Source organism: Dromiciops gliroides, chromosome 6, assembly GCF_019393635.1.
Source record: "Dromiciops gliroides isolate mDroGli1 chromosome 6, mDroGli1.pri, whole genome shotgun sequence".
Lineage (NCBI taxonomy): Eukaryota > Metazoa > Chordata > Mammalia > Microbiotheria > Microbiotheriidae > Dromiciops > Dromiciops gliroides.
Genome location: NC_057866.1, coordinates 185,745,433 through 185,763,647, shown reverse-complemented (window position 1 = coordinate 185,763,647; position 18,215 = coordinate 185,745,433). Strand labels below are relative to the sequence as shown.

The following is an 18,215-nucleotide window of genomic DNA, read 5'->3' as shown; positions in this document are numbered from 1 at the left end:
TCTCTCCTCCTTGAGCGGAAAAACCTCTGAAGTTTGGGCCTTTTATAATACTCCACTGAGGGGGCTTCAGCTTACAACATGAAGAAATCTTAAATTCATTCTATGGCAAGTTCCATTCATGCCCTCAATCATATGTGAATCTAGGGAAAATAAAACCAGTGCTTTTATGTTTATAATGTTTTCATCATTGTTGATCACCCTATGTTGATCACCTTTATGTTCATCCACGCAAAGCCTTTCCATGACATTGTTCTCTCCTGATTCTCTTCTCACATCACTGACCATACCTTTACTGCTTCTTTCCATGGTCCCTATCCAAACTGAAGCTTCCTAAATTTGGGCAGCTACTAACTCACTATTGCTGCAGATTTTCAAAAAGATTTTCTTTTTTTAGAAAGGATTAATTAAAATTTAACATTGAACTTCCATATAAACAACTAAACTTGCTTAGTGATTATATTTAATGATTTTGCCACATATATTATCATAGCAGAGGAAAAATTAACTAGATGATAAATACTGATTTTATAGACCATGATCAGCATGTCCATTCATACTCCTTTAATTACTCTTGTCCATTTTACTATAGTTAGAACATGCTTTATTTTTTGTTCCTTAAATATTTTTTCTGATTGTATTATTTCACCAAATTCTTTTCAGATTTCTTGGCTCCCAACTCAGCCTTAATTGCTTTTTAGTATATATTAGAACAAAATTTGCAGTGATTGAAGAAAACAACAATACACAACTGATTCTGTGATGGATGAGAGTGAGAATCTAACAACTTACTCCTTGGCTGTGCTTTGTGAGGAAAGGGAAATGGCATTTTAGCACATGGTTGGACAAGACTAATTGCACCAGAGAAGAAAGCTATACTGCAGGAAACTTAGCTTTGAAAGCACTGCATGACTGGCGTTTGGGATATCTAAGATCTCTCTGAAAATTATCTGTACTTATACTGGGCAAAACCTTGATGAAAACTATAGAAAGGAACACACACAACTTCTTGGGCCACATAATTGGCTGAAGGATGTATGCATAAAAGAAACTGAATTGTTTCTTATTCATTATTTTTAAAATATATATTTAAATCAATAAAGTGAAACACTAAAGCTTACCATCCAGTAGTACCTATAATGCAAATAGTAATATCATATAAATTTTCATAACAGAGAAGATCATAGCAATAATATTCTTTTTCAATGATTCTCTGGTTTATTGATATTCAGAAATACATAAAGCAGGGTGATGTATGCCCTCCAAAGTTGTTCAGCACCATCTGGAAGATGTCCAGTACATTTCACAATGAAAATCATATTCCAATATATGTAATGTGTTTGTGCGCTCTTGAACTCTCCATCCCCCATCTCTGTCTCTCTGTTTTTGGACAGATAACCTTTTTTTCTTCTTCAAATAGTATCAAGCCCCAAATCACTATGCCCTTCCTCTGAATATCCTCACTCTACTGGTGAACTCAGAAGGAAATCAGATAATATGAGTGACGTGGCCAAAGTAGTCAATTTATCTTTGGATATGAAGACATTTGTGTGGGAGTTGTTAGCTACATTAAAACTGGGAAAAGGTAGTTGAGTTGTAGACAGATTGTGGTTGCCAGCTAATTCTCCTTTATCAGTCACAAAGAGTTAAGCATTAGAAGGTAAAAAGGAAAAACAGACAAACAACCATATAGGTGGGCATTGGTGTAAGACTGATTTATTTATCTTTACATGACAGAGAAGATTGTACATGAATGGACTGACCCTTTAGACAAATGGTGTGTGTATGTGTGTGTGTGTGTGTGTGTGTGTGTGTGTGTATCTCAATGCAAAGCAACACCTCTTTTGAAGCTATATGGAATTAGGGAGTTTTCTGGTGGCACTAAGTTTTTAAATGACTTGCCTAGGGTTACACAGCTAGTATGTGGCAGAGATGAAATTTAGGCCAAGTCTTTGTGACTTGAAATACAAATTTTCCCTAACCCATGTTGCTTATCTCTCTCCTTTCCTCTACACAAAAATATGTTTATATGCATATGTATGACTTATTGGGAAAGGTTGGATTCCCAATGACATTTATATTCATTCTTATTTTGTAGTCTAGAGTATTTACCTCAAGTATGTACCATGTATTCTTCCTAATATAGAAAATGATATATTGTGAGAAAACAGCAATGACATCGTGAATAGAAAGTAGCTTTGGCATCAGGAAGATGTGGGTTTGTGGCTTTCTTCTAACATGCAAGCTATATGTGTGCAAGTCACCTAAACTGTCCCTCTTGAAAATGAGTTGCAGATCTGAATTGGTGGTGAGTTTCCACATAGAGCATTATACATTATTGAAATAACATGCTCAAATCTTCTAATATGCATAGAGATTTCACGTATTATACAAAATATATTTTATACATTCAAGGCAAATTCCAATGACTACAAAAAAGAGATAAAAATACATGTGATTTGAAATTTAATATTTCCCAGTAGTCAGAATGTAGTTTTCTTTGTTCATTTGCCTATTTTTCCATTGATGAAAGCTGCCATTGCCAGACTAAGGACTGGAAAATTGCTGTCATGTTTTCCCCAATTATCATTTTTCATGCATGCTGTCCATTTTTTTACTTTCTAGCTTTTTAGTGTACAGCAACATACCCTGCAGAGCCTCTGTTACTTCTAGTGCTACCCAAACTAAGCAGAAAATCCATGTCTAGAGCTGGCAGCCTGGCTTTGTCACTAGATTTAATATTTCTTCACGTAATCATTGATGGGCAGAAGGTAAGTTAAACGGGGAGTGTGTAGAGCATGGTATTCTCTTCTTGAGGATGACAAATGCTTCCTTTGCACTCCATAATGTCTAAGCAGAATGGACTTTGAGCAATATGGAAGACACCACTTCCTCACCTCACATCTTCTACATTATCCCTAGCTTCCTTAAAAGGCAACATGAATTATTAATCAAAAGCCATGGCATGACCTACATGATACCTGTATTGATCCTCCCAATTTGTTCATGATCTTACGCTCCTAAATTTCTTCACCTGACTTTGTTTACACTTTGTGTTTACTTATCTGTGAACATACTATATCATACCTCCCAAATCAAACATAAGCTTTATGAGGGCAAGAACTCTTTTATTTTCCTTGGATCTGTAGCCCTAAGACAATACTGTTCACATACTAACTAACTTGTACTTTGGGGTTCACAAAGAACTTTTCCTCTGTGTGTGTGTGTGTGTGTGTGTGTGTGTGTGTGTGTGTGTGTTTTAATTTGATCTTTATACCAACCACGTGAGATAGTTAAATTATTGTCCCTGTTTTAAAGACTAAGAGACTGGAGCTTAGAGAAGTTCATGGCTCTTGTCAGGATCCCAAAACTAGTAATAGCCACAAGAATCCTTGTGTTTTGTCTCCATGTCCAATACTCTATCCATTCCATAACCTCATAATGAATATTGAATTAAAATGAACTGAAGACTTAACTACTCAGGAGATTTGGTCGTCTTTTACTAGACAAAATACACTTAGTAATAAAGAAACTATTTTCTATCCCATACTATTCCATGGTTTTATTGATCTGACAATAAAGTTTTCATGACCAACTAGAATCTCCCTTGCTTTCATTTAAGTCCATTACTTTTTTATTTGGTGCTAGTGGTACTTCAGCCATAATGTTACACATTTAGACCAAATGACCAATGACAACCCTGACTGATACAAGTCAGCTTGCACACTTCATTTTCACGTTAACACTGAGTTTAAATGTTTTCAATACTCAGACATTTAGATAATCAAGGATGGATTAGCCATGTCTTTCAGTATGGTATTTGCATTTTTTTTATATAATTAAAGACTAACGAGCATGCCCTTTATATGATATTTTAGTTCACGTATAACTTTATAAATATTTCAACTTTGTGATAATTAAGTAAATTGAACTTGATTAATTAGTAATGCAATCAGCAGGTGTAGGTTCAAAATTATATTGCATTAAAAAGTAGAATTTTAATGTATCCTAATACTTCTTGAGGCAAATTTTTTTCCCAAAGATTTTATATTTTCCTGAAGCTAGGTACAGGTAAATAGAGTTCAGATGGTCTCCTGATTACAGGAAGCCACTGCATTACTTTGATTATACTCTGGGGGAACATTTGATGTAGGCTTAGTTCTGTTATGTATAAAAGCTTAGGAATATTTTGCAAATATGTCTTGTAGAAATATTCTCAAAAGGGACAAGTATTTAGATTATAAAATACCATTTCTTTCACTGAAAGGGTAATTTCATTGTAAAAATACAAATCTAAAAGACATCATGGAAATGTTAATCAGTATGTCAGTAACTAGTTTATTTTAATTGTGCACAAGAAAGATCACTGAAGAAAATGGGTAAGAGTTGTAGAGATGGAGAAGAGAATAGGCAAAGGGAAAAAAGAAAAAAATACTTCTTGAAGAAAAAGGTAGACCTGTTCATAAAGTGTATCTTCCTGAAATAAAAAAAAATTATAATATTAGAAAACAACATTAATATACTAAATGTTTATGAAAAACAATATACTTTCATGTAATAGCAATATCTGTAACAAATTGGCTATCACTTGTTTTTACTTCCATTGTCATTGTTAGTCCTTTGCATATAGTAGTAGTAGGCTTCTGCCAGTCTTGGAAGACCATGGATCAATGCCTTGAACAGCCACAGGCCACAGTGTGGCTGTGCAGTCTGATAAGGGAGCTGCAGCTCCTGCCGCAACGAGGACAGACTGCACTCTTTGTTGCCCGTCTATTCCTGCATCTCATTAGTTTTTCTTCCTCCAGAGCTTGGAGGCCCATCTCAGCTGTGGCAAGCTGCTTCTGAGTACTGAACTCCATCGGGCTCCATCCTTGGCCATCTCCTCCCAGCTGCCAGTGTCTATTCCCAGAGCCCTCAAGTCTCACTTGCATACATCTCTCTGGCGAAGCTGGGGGCATCCAGCACGTCTTTGGCCTGAGGCTAGATCACCATAGAGTAGGTCTTTAGGAATGTGCCACTCTTGCATGTGGTGCACATGACCAAATGCCAAGGATGCACCAAAGGCAGTGCATGTGGAAGCTGTTAAGCTTCTTCTCTTGTCTAGTGTACATAGTCCATGTTTCGCTGCCATATAGTAAGGTACTCAGGACGCATGCTCTATAGATGGCAAATTTGCTTTGTCTTGTCAGTTTAGTGTTTGCCCAGACACGCTTGGCAAGCTTAGACATTTTTGAAGTAGCTTTCCCAGTCCTCTGATCTCAGAATCAAGTGACAAATTGTCACTGACAATAGAGCCAAGATACAAGAATTATCTTATGACATATATACCCTTTTTATGTACCCATAGTCAATGTACATGCTATTTTCTTTGATTTGAATTATCTTTTGTGTGTTTAATTATTTAAAACTTTCATAGTTGTCATTTTTAATCAAAATAATATTTACTGGTTACTTCTAGGTCAGTCTCCAAAGTACTAACAGGATCACTTATTACTTTTAATAATTTTTGAGAATCTATTTTAAGCATTATCTCAAAGTTGTTTTTTTGTTTGTTTAGGTTTTTTATAGTTTTCCCTTTTGAATAAGCAAAGCATGATTATATAGGTTCTAGGTATGCTTATATGTTGAATGTTCAAAATAATCTATTTTTTCACTTTTTATGGTATGGCCATTGTGTGAGTATGTATTTATATACACACATAAAATATGTTAAATTTCATTAAACATGCACACAACATATCTAAGGAAAATGCATTTGTTCACACATTTTAAAGTTAATACTGGATTATTTAGCAGTTCAGTTTTAAACCTTACTGACTTCTAAGACATTCAGAATTAGTTTCAGCCTCTTATTAATAAAAAAGATATTTCATAAACTTTTGTACTACCAGGTCCAAAAATTGTAAAATACTTAAATTCATTGAAAAGCAATAAAGTAAATGAAATTATATGTCAAACCCCAAATCACCATGAAAACTTAGTTTAGGATTTTTATGAAAGTTTTCTAATTGTGTAGACAAATGCAATTTAACTCTCAATATAATCTTTATATGCCCAACTTTTATTATAAATGTGTTGGGTGTTGGTTTTTTTTGTTTTGTTTTGTTTCATTTTGGACTAGGTTCACTGAGGTGAAACTTAGGTATGTTCAAAATGCCCTTCTCTGAGAATTGCTAAATAACTTTACTTTTATTTTGGCTTCCTTCTCCAATCCAAAGTGAGGACCACCAAATCAATGGTTACATAAAATTTATTTTATTTTTTCCTGGGTGTTGCTCTCTTTCTTTCAAATGTTTATTGAGTGAGCAGTCAAGAGATTTTATGTTCCAAAAGGGCCTTTGATGAAACAACAGCTACCTAAAATAATGCTCTACAGATATGTGTAATCCAATTTGGGTTTTGATGCATTCTACACTACTAAGTATCAGCTGAAACTGAATTGGATTATTCACTGGTGCATAATCTGATTGGAACCAGCAAGTCAATTTCCCTTAATTTTCAAAGTAATTCCCACAGAACAAATTGTGGAACTGAATTGTAAAGAAAGCACACTATTTCAAGTTTAGAAAGATCTGCATTTGCCTTCTAAAAGAGTTCTTTTAAATTATTTTTTTTAAAGTAACATTAAGACTAAGACATAACATTACTTAGAACTGATAGATATTTATATATACACATATATGCGTTATTTTTTAAGAAAAAAATCTGTAGACTACTAACACATTTTTCTTATACAGAATGTGGTGCTTATGCATGAGCAATTTTCCCCTCAAATAATCAACCAATTTTTTTCCCAATTTATTTCAATTAAAAAAAATAATTTGAAATTAATAAGCCTTTGATGTAGGATGGCTTTGTGACATAAATGTCACTAGAATTGTATTTAGTTGGAATTTCCCAGAGTATTACAGAATGCAAGTAAGAATGAATTTCTATGTACTCATATGTTCAAACAGCATAAAAATCCATTTTATAGAAATTATAAGTAAAGGAAATATTTTTTAAAGTTCTAAAATTATTCCATGATTTTAAGGCCCTTATTGAGAATATTTAATATAAATGATTTTCAGCTTACCAAAAATTAAATTGTTCATAGGAGAGGATTTTTTAAAAAATGAATCTGATGAGAGGAATTGTGAATTTCTGCAAGCCAGTAATCAGAGTCACTCAGGAAACTGTGTAACCCAATAGAATGCAAAAGGCAGAAGTAATCTACTTTATTTTGCTCTATTTTAACTCAGCTTGTTTAGGAGCCACCACTATATTTGGGAACCTAACTACATGAGGAGAATTATCTTTTAATGCATTTGTAGACGCAAGATTTGGCCATTCAGAGAGAAACTTTTTTTGAGAGTTGTGATAATTTTGTAAGCTTCCTAATTGCTGTCAAATTAAAAATGTTGGTGCCCTTTGTTTTACGTTTGCTTCTGTAACCTTGTATTTTGGGCATTGTTTGTGTAATGTACTCAGATCTCAGAGGAACAATTTATTATTATTTTCATCATAAAATTATTTTATTATTTTGTAGTTACACATAAAGATAGTTTTCTACATTTGTTTTTATAAGATTTTTTTGTTCCAAAATTTTTCCCTCCTTTCCTTCCCTCCCCCTTCCCAAGACGGCAAGCAATGTGATATAGGTTATATATGTACAATCACTTTAAACATATTTCAGCATTAGTCATGTTGTGAAAGAAGAATCAGACCACAAGGAGAAAACCTAAAAAAAAAGATAAATAAAACAACCAAAAAGTAGAAACAGTATGGTTCAATCTGCATTCAGAATCTACAATTCTTTTTTCTGGATGTGGAGAACATTTTCCATCATGAGTTCTTTGGACTTGTATTGTATCTTTGCTCTGCTGAGAAGAGCCAAGACTATCACTATTGATCATTACAAAATGTTGCTGTTACTGTGTACAATGTTCTCCGGGTTCTGCTTACTTCTTGCAGCATCAGTCCACTTAAGTGTTTCCAGGTTTTTCTGAAATCTGCCTGCTCATTATTTCTTATAGCACAATATTATTCCATTACATTAATATAGGACAACTGGAACATTTTTTTTGGGGGGGGGGCAATGAGGGTTAAGTGATTTGCCTAGGGTCACACAGCTAGTAAGTGTCAAGTGCCTGAGGGCAGATTTGAACTCAGGTCCTCCTGAATCCAGAGCCAGTGCTTTATCCACTGAGCCACCTAGCTGCCCCCAACAATTCAGTCTTAATACTCACAGTAGACAATGCACAAACCACTTAAATTTGTCTTTGGCATTTATGACATGAATGTTCTTCTTAAGTAATCAAATAATGGTAAAGTAAAATTCATTTCTACTAATACTTTAATTTTAATATATTTGAAAATTAGCTTTTTATCTGACCTCACCAACTTGCTCCGTCTTCTCTCACCACTATTATTGTCAGTGCCACCACTGTCTCCATAGGGTTATAAGTTTAGACCTAAAAGGATCTCAGAAATCATCAAGTTCAAACACTTAATTTTTTTAAAAAATGTATTTGTAAGGACTAAAGTCTTTTCTTCCTGCCCCATCTTTCTTCCTCCCTTGGAAAAAGAAAAGAAAAATAGAACCCCTGTAAAGGCTTTGTATAGTGAAACAAAACCAATTCCCACATTGGCCATGTCCAAAACTATGTGTTATTCTGCATCCTGAGCTCATCTCATCTCTCTCAGGGAGTACGAGCTTGTAAGTTCTTCATAGTTGTTTTTACAGTGTTGTTACAAAAGTTATTTTCCTTATTCTACACACTTCTCCCTTCATCAGTTCATTTCTTCTCAGAATTCTCTGAAACTGTCTCTCCCATTATTTTTCTGGCACAATAGTATTCCATTGTACTCATAGACAATTATTTGTTCAGCCGTGCCCCATTTGATTATCACCACCTTGATTTCCAATTCTTTACCAATACAAGAAAAGCTGGTTGTTGTTGTTTGTCCTTCATTCTCAAAGAGTTTCCTGGATGACATTATGACTTTCAGTGAATTGTATTTAAGTGAGGAAGAGCTGTGCAAAGTCAACAGCCTCACTCTTTTCCTCTGGAACCATCAGGGTCCAGTAGCAATGTATACATCACTATGACTGGAGATGGCCTCAGATTAAGGAAATTGGGGTTCAGTGACTTGCCCAGGATCAGGCAGCTAGTAAGTGTCTGAGATTGGATTTGAACTCAGGTCCTTACTCCAGGGCCAGCACTCTATCCATTGGGTGACCTAACTGCTGCATGCAGAGGTGGTATAAAAATTTGTATATACAAGAATCATTTTACTCTTTCTTTGATCCCTTTAGAAGACTGGCCTACCAGTGTCATTGCTATCATCAACCACTTCCATTTACAGAAGAGGAAATTGATGCTGAGAGGGATGAAGTGACTTTCCAAAGTCAGCCATGTAAAAAGCAACATGGTCATGTTTCACTATTAGATTACCTGACTCTAAATCTAGGATTCTTTCTGTTGCTTACTCCCTTTTCCCCCACACTGTCTCAGATTCACACTTTTTTTTTTGGTGAGGCAATTGGGGTTAAATGACTTGCCCAGGGTCACACAGCTAGTAAGTGTCAAGTGTCTGAGGTCGGATTTGAACTCAGGTCCTCCTGACTCCAGAGCTGGTGCTGTATCTACTGTGCCATCTAGCTACCCCACCAATTCACTCTTACTCCTGTATTTAAGACCCCTCTGTTATCTTTGACTTCCCTTTTTCTCCAACTTCTCCTATCCAGTTTCCACATACTGTCATTATTTCTATGACACATCATATTGCTTATCTATTCTCTCATTGTAGCTATTGCTAGCATCACAATACAGGCCCTTATTTCTACTTCACTGCCACAGAATCCAAAGTCTTCCTGCCTTCACTCACTGCTCCTTCCAATCTAGTTCTTTTTTTCTTTACAATAATCTTCCTCATGTAGAGAGCTAGTCATGTTGCTCCTCTGTCCAATAATCTTTAGCAGATCTCTTTTGTCTCCTAAGTGAAATTAAAATGCTGCGGCTTTTTTTTTTTTTTTAGTGAGGCAATTGGGGTTAAGTGACTTGCCCAGGGTCACACAGCTAGTAAGTGTTAAGTGTCTGAGTCTGGATTTGAACTCGGGTACTCCTGACTCCAGGGCCGGTGCTTTATCCACTGCACCACCTAGCTGCCCAATGCTATGGCCTTTTATAAACTGCCACCGTCTTATCTTGTCCAGCTTTATTTTATATTATTCCTTTCGATGAATGCTCTTTTTAGTCAACTTAGAATATTGTCAATCTTCTGAACATACCATGAACTTAGGATCATTTCACCATAAGTCCAGAGTTTGAAGGCACTTCAGAAGAAATCTAGGTCAGTCTTTTGATTTTACAGGTAAAGAAGCATAAGATCAAAGAGATTAAGTTACTTTCCAGCAAATACATAGTAAACATCAAATTACAAAATCTGAACTCGTATCCTCTAATAGGAAACAGTACAGAATCACACCATATCTATGTAACACATTCCCCTTCTCTTACTCCATTTCCTTTGTCCTAGATTGTATTATCTTCCTCTCAGAGATCGTACCTGTACTCTGAAGCCCATTTTAAGTTATAACATTTCTGTGAAGCCTTCTATATCCCCCTTCCTGATTACAAGCTTCCCCACACATCCAAGTGGAAAGAAGAGATTCGGATCAACTTTTGGATTTCCTAACTCCACTCTGGTTTTTAAAGAAAAAAATCTGGATATCCAAAAAATGAATAATTTGCATTTTTGTAATTGATAATTTTCTGCAATTAAGACTATTCCTCGGGGCAGGTAGGTGGCGAAGTGGATAGAACACTGGCCCTGGAGTCAGGAGTACCTGAGTTCAAATCTGACCTCAGACACTTAACACTTACTAGCTGTGTGACCCTGGGCAAGTCACTTAACCCCAATTGTCTCACTAAAATACCTCTATTGAGGGTATAGTTTGAATAAGGAGGCTCATTTAGTTACTCAGAATACTATGCTAATGAGGCCAAGTGGTTCATAAATGGGCCAATCAATGGCATGGGGGGGGAGCCTATGGCTACAAGTGTTTGCCCACTTATACCCTGATCAGGTGTCTCCCCAAAATGGGAAATGATTTGGGAGTTTTATGGGAAGTATCTAAAAAGACAAAAAAAAAAGTGAGACAGAACAAACTCATTACCATTCTAGGTAAACAATTTAAAGATAGAAAACATTTTAATGGTAGGTCCGAAGCTTCATTTTGGAAGGAATGTATATTATTAATATTGAAGATATTATAAATTTTAGAAACACATTTTAAAAACCTTAACTTTTTGTTTGGATAATATTTTCAACAACACAGAATGTGAAAAAATATCTAGATTTTTATAGAAAACAGACATTAGTATGCAGACATCAGAATTTTGGTTGCCCAAGACATTGAACCCACTGGTACTTTTCTGTTATGGTGAATTATTTTCTATCTGGGTACATTTATATTAAATTAAGAGCCAAGCTAGGAATAAAAAATTATCAACTTCTGGGCAATCTTAAATGCTCTTTTGTGACAAATAACTATGGATTTGTGTATTACTTCATCTAACCCAGTGCTCAGAATGCTAGCTGACATTTATATAGCACTTTAAGGTTTACAAAGCACTTTATATATAAAGTTAAAATTAGTTCATTTGATTTTCTTAGCAACCTTGAGAGGTACTATTCCAAGTATCCCAATCTCCATTGAGAATTGGAGAAACTAGGGTTTAGAAAGGTTAAGTACTTTACTCTGGATTGTAGAGCTCATTAAAAGTGAGAGGCAAGAGTTGACCTAGGTTTCTTCTGATTCCATCATTCTTTAGACCACATTGTCTTTTTTCAATAGGCACTTAAGTAGCTGATATGTATGCAAAAGATACTATGACATTATTTGGCTCTTTGGGGGGATTCTTGAGACATTTACAGATGAAGGTATTCTAAAACATTTAACAAAATTCCACCTTTTTCAAATGACTGCATTTTTTTTATTTTAAAGGTAAAACAGCTTGCCCAAATAGGAAATAAAACATAGACACAGAAGCAAGTGTTCCTGACTTCAAACAAACTGTTCTTTCCTCTTCACCACATTTCAATTCCTTCTGGATTAGAACTCCTTAACTAGAAATTATGGGAATTCTTAAAACCTTTAATTTTCAATTAATCAGTGTCACGGGGAAATGGGTGCTAGGGGTCCTTCTGTATTCCTCTATAAAGAATTACACTACCCCACACAGTCCAATTAAAATTTTAAATGGTCTTTTATTTGGGCACTAGAGAAAGTGACTGAGAGGGAAACTGAAGATTCCCCTCAAGGGAAGGAAAAGGCTTAGCAACATTCTCCTTCCAGAACAAAAGAAAGACCAAAGCCTTTATAGAGGATAGATGCAGTGACCCTCTGACAATGAAAAGTTCCTTTTGGGGGTTGGGAAAGCTTGAATGAGGAGTGGAATGGGAAAGGTTTAAATGAGGGGAGGTGATCCTGACTTCTCTGTCCCAGGTGCCACTTATTCTCCTTACTTGTTAGTTTAGCTTCTCATGGAGAAAACTTCTGTGTTACCTCAGGCCCATATTAATAAGAATTAAATTAAATTCTTAAAACTTTTAAGTTTTATGAACAATATTTGTCTAAATGTTACGAAATGGCATATGTGATTCTGTTTGTACATACTCATGTTTGCACACATGCATTTGGAAGCCCAGGCACACATTAATTTATGTGACGCAACATTAGTAATTTTTAATTGCATAGATTACACAAGTAGTTATTCATCCGTTCTTTTATTCAGTGTTCTTCATCATCTGCTATGCATGAGGTATCAGTCACACTATAGTGGAAAGACCACAGATTTGGGGGTTAGGAAGCCAAGCTTCTTGTTATATAGATGACACTGAACAACTTGTTATCATCACAGTGAACACATTGTTTAGTCACTCTGGGTTTCTGTGCCCCCCATAAGATGAGGGAACTAGACTATGTAATGATGAATGCCATTTCAAACTCAAAAATTTAATGGAACAATCAGTTATTAGGCACTTACTATGTGACAGGCATATTGTTAATGTTGTTATGAACTGAGGATATGAAAACAAGGAAACAAAACCACCCTTTTCCTGATGATTTTTTTTCCAATTAGAGATAACACATATAAAAGAGAACCAGTTAGAAGTGGAAAGTTGCAGGGTGGGGGGGGGGGTGATACATGGTCTGCTCATGACTTTATTATCGTGATTAATTTTTATGCAACATCATCATCACCAAGATGAATAAGAATTCATCCAGACCATCAAAGAGTTTACAGACTTGTAGAGCAGATAGTATAAGTACACAAATAACTAAAATACGAATTTGAATGTGTCTACTTGTGACAAGACTGCACAAATTCAATGTCTAGCCTTATCAGTAGCCTTTCTAATTGCAAGGCTGAATTGAACCAATGTAATATGAAGAATAATTAAACTTAATTTAAAAACAATTGTCATTTGGCTATTTAAGAACAGTCAATTTAAGAACGATTTCAGAGCCTGTATGACTTCCCCAGAGATGCATCTAGATCTTATCAGGCAGTTGGTAAGCCACAATTCCTGCCTGCATTTGTGGCATCAGTACAACATTTATAAGTAATATTTATGCTTTCTCTTTATAGATATTAGAGATATAGACAGGTTTTCAGATTGGTGTTTACCTAACACGATGTTGAATAAGGATCCAAAGCTGCTTTACTGAAAATTCATGACTTGAATCAGTTTGCTTTACAAGTCATCATTTTCTCTCTTATTACAGTGCAAGCTGGAATATCAAGCGTGTGTCTTAGGAAAACAGATCTCAGTCAAGTGTGAAAGACGCTGCCCTTGCCCTTCAGATAAATCCTCAACTGTAGTCAGAAATGATAAGAGAGGTAAGTAATGATTTATGTTGGTTTTTTCTTTAAGAAAATAATACGAGATGGAAAATGAGCTTATTTATCACAGATGGTGATGCGTTATTCCAAACTAATTCCAATAAATTGTAAGGTCTAAAATTCTAGCTGTAATATCTAAAACCTAATGAGTGGTTGCCTTAAATTAGAAGGTTTAGCTAGAATTTAGACTTTTAAGTATTTATGAAAGTGTATTAGAAGTTAGTGGAGGGGGGGTATAAAATAGCCTTCATCTAGCTATCTAGAAGAGCCAGCCTCCAAACTCCCGCCAAGCCCAAGTTCAGAACCAAAAGGACCTCGCTCCTCTGAGGCTTCTACCAGAAGCCTCCTGTGAAACAGGACACAGTGCCATCCTCACACACAGCTCCAGGCTAGTTGGTTGGTAGCACTCATTGACACGACTAACAGGCGGCAGACACAACTTCCTGATGCCAATCTGACCTTTGAAACCCCAGAAAGGTCACTTCCAAGAAGCTAAGTCACATGCATTCTTTTGATAGCAGAGCTTTCCTGCAGTATCTTTCTCAACAGGTTGGTAGCACTCTAATTCTCACAAAAGTGTATTATTTTGCGACAAATTTTGAATAATCAAATTTTAAGCAATGAAATATTATATATATATACATATACATGTATATATATTTCTGTAATAATTCTATTAAATCTGACTTGTTTTGTGTTCTTATATTGAGAATTGCTGCCAATGATGTTTATATTAAAATTTGTCATTAGCTAAATAACTACATGTTTTCTTCTTTTCTTATTATGTAAAAAAAGAAAATTTTATTTAGATTATTCTTTTGATCAAGGCCATTGTATACTTGACACCAGTAGTTTCTTTTTGAAGAGAAAGAGATAAGAGAGAATAGTAGTGATGAAATTTGTTAGGTGATTACTTTGTAATACAGACAGCAAATAATGGAGAAATTGCTTTTATCAACAATTTCTTGCTATTAATTTTTAATTCTATTTTTTCAATTAAAAATATTTTCCTCTTTCTTTCCCCTCCACCTTCCCATTGAAAAGGTCAAGTCAACAATCTTTTATTAAGTGCTTACTATGTGGTTCAATCACTGGGAATACAAATACAAATAAAAAGAAAGACAGCTCCTAACCTCAAAGGGCTTGTTTTCTAAAGGAGGAAGAGAGCAGGAAGAAGAGAAGCAGGATGTTGTGTGTGTGGTGGGGGTGGGGTGGAGGGGTGGGAGATAGAATGTGAAGGTACCAAAGCAGAAAATTAATGGAGAAAGGCGTCAGGAGCAGAGCCCTAGAATGAAAGCATGAAATTGCATGGTGTAGGCACTTCATGTAAATGTAGTTTCATAAAGGATCTGATAAATTAGAAATAGAGTCTGCAGAGGCAGAGTGATCTTCCAAAATGAGAAGGTCATAGGGAAATTGGGATCTTACAAGGTGTAAAGGCTACTGAAGAATGGTAGAGAAAAAAGCTGGTTGAGTACATAACTTGTGTTAAACACACTATTCCAAACTCTCTAGTGCTCCCAGTTTCCTGTTTACCTAGTTCTTATCCTCTTAGCTCTCTTTGTTCAGTCTTACTATTTTTTTTTTAATTTGACTACTACTTGGGAAAGTGTATTTGGTTTTGTTTCTCTCTGTGTGTGTATGTCTATATGTGTGTACATATACACACACAGAAATGTATACATTTTTCTTCCTGTTCCTGCTTTCCTTGATATGAAATCTAAATAGGAAAAAAAAAGTGAACTCATGGTACTGAGGACTTTTCCTTAATTTTTGCATCATGGGATGCCATAGGCAAAGAATTCCCTACCTAGTACCCTACCTTTTGGTGTTCAACTACCCTCTATTAGCAGAGTTGGTCTTCCAACAGAAGACATTGTCTGTCACTGGGATTGTACTTAAAGTTTTCTACGTTGATAGAGCCTGTGCTCTGGTGGGATAATTTTTAAGAAGGCAGGGCCACCTCCATGAATACAGAAACACCGGGATAGCATTTCATTGGAGGACAGTTTGCTACAATTTTGTATAAACAACACATGTGTGTATGTACTGTTTAAGACATTATTTCCTTTTTATTCATTTTTCAAAATCTTATTCATCCTCATATTTATTTCCTTTTTTTACACTGAGAAACTTTATTCTTCCAATAAAAAGTATTGAATTTTGCATGCTATATATAATTGACATGTAACTATACCATATTGAAAATAATTGAGTAGAATAAGAAAAACACTTCCATGTCATTATCTTTGTTAGATTAAAGTCTTGTTCCCCTTTCAATCTGTTATGACATAAATCCTTCCTTCCTATGTATTGCTAATTCTTATTATTTTCCACAAGAAAACTAAGTTGAACTTCATTTGGTTTAAGTCCTTTGATCAGTTTTTTGAGTATGATACAAGTTTTCTCCAAAGAATGACAGGTCTTTTAAAAATAAGCAAAACCAATACAAAAGTAGGTTTTCATATTAATATAGCCTTCAACATGCAAATTTTGCTCTGGAAATTATATCAAAATGTTATTGCCCCAGGCGATCACTTTATGCTAGTTTTATAGAATACTAACATTGAAGTAATAATTCATGTGATGCATTGGGTAGTGATGTATAATAAATTAAATTTCTGTCATTGTGACAACTTTCAAACAGCAGTGAACTAACTTGTAAGGAGTTATGTCTACTAGGATTCATACAGTCATGAGATCAATTTTTCATTGTGATTCAAAGTAGGAACTAAAGAGTGTTGGTTGGCTCCTGAAAGTTGTCTCACTTTTGTTAACCCAAAGTTTTCACATCATTTGCAATCTTCATAGTGTAAAGCAGTAATGTCTATTCCTTATCTCCAATCCAATGAAGAAAATACTTAATAAATACCTACTAGGTGAAAAGATCTATGCTGATTATTGAAGGAGATATATGCATAAATAAAACAGTCCAGTGGTTTAGATAAGTTAAATGCACAAGAATATGTACACAGACTATGATTCCGTAGAAAGAGATGCAAAGTGCTCTAAGAATTCAGAATAGGAAGAGAGGCTTATATTTTCTTGCAGACTTCATAGAAGAAGTAAAAGAGTTAGACTTACTCATTAGTTATCCTAACTTTTCCTACAGATTCTGATAACTTTTCAAGTATGGGAATGAAACCAGTTGATTTGTATTTCTTTGAGTCTTAGAGAACTCAGCAAAAATCATATTGTCAATTTGTCAGTCCAAATGTTCACTTGGAATCATAGGCTGATTCTTTTTACCAATAAGCCCATACTTTTACCCTTGAACTTCTTCAAATATTGGCCAAATATCATTGTCCCAGTGATGTATATATGTACACCTCAAAACAGGAAATCTTCCTAATGTATCTTTCTGATGTAACATATCTCTGCATATAACAAACACTCAGAATTATAATTCAAGAAGAGGAAAAATAATAACCAATTGAATATGTCTGAATGTATGCATAATGCTGGTTATGTGTTGGAGAAAAATAATTGCCCCACCAAAACTAATTTTACTATTTCATGATTTGATTAAAAAGCATAATAGCAAGTGGATCTTTGTCATCTGTGTTTATGCAGAGCAAAATAAAAGTAATTTAGTTGGAGAGTGCTAGGAAGCCTGAGTGTCCAATTAAATAATGTCTTTCCTTTGTATGGAAACCATTAAGAATATTTGAAGAATTATTATTAATGAATATTTTAATACAATTTCCATTTCCTTGTACCAGAATACAAGATACTTATTTATCAAATTATTCCAACCTTTATGAGGCCTAAAATAACAACCAGTACCCCAACCCCAAATCCATCAAATGCCATGATTGTTGGGTTATTTAAAGGCTTTCAGTCTGATAATACTAAGAAAAGTAAACTTGTATTATTTTTATTGTAATTCAGTGGAATATTTTGTATGTCTCTAAGGAGTTTTACTTATTAAATATGTGTTTACCTGTTATGAAATAATTTTAGTTTATTTTCATTTATATAACTTGTAGGCAGAACAAAAATATAAGGCCCAATGAATTTAAAGTTTCATATGTGAGGCAGCTAGGTGGCACAGTGGATAAAGCACTGGCCCTGGATTCAGGAGGACCTGAGTTCTTATCTGGCCTCAGACATTTGACACTTACTAGTTGTGTGACCCTGGACAAGTCACTTAATCCTCATCCCCTTCCTTCCCCCCCCAAAAAAAAGGAATGTTAAAAAATAATAGTTATATATGAAATAATATGTATACTTCCATGAATGGAAATGTAACAAAGGAATAGCTTCTTTCTGCCTAGCTCTCCTTGCACCTAAGAGTTTCCTTAAGTAAGATGTGTTTTTCAA

The 18,215-nt window shown here is 34.9% G+C and overlaps 1 protein-coding gene across 3 annotated transcripts in view; it reads left to right on the top strand.

Annotated features, from left to right (window-relative positions):
• SPOCK3 (SPARC (osteonectin), cwcv and kazal like domains proteoglycan 3) overlaps window positions 1-18,215 on the top strand; it is a 577,080-nt gene that overhangs the window by 414,415 nt on the left and 144,450 nt on the right. For all 3 annotated transcript variants that reach the window (XM_043972767.1, XM_043972769.1, XM_043972770.1), the window contains one exon: window positions 13,775-13,889. In XM_043972767.1, the coding sequence (XP_043828702.1) occupies window positions 13,775-13,889 (115 nt within the window). The remainder of the gene's footprint in view (window positions 1-13,774; window positions 13,890-18,215) is intronic.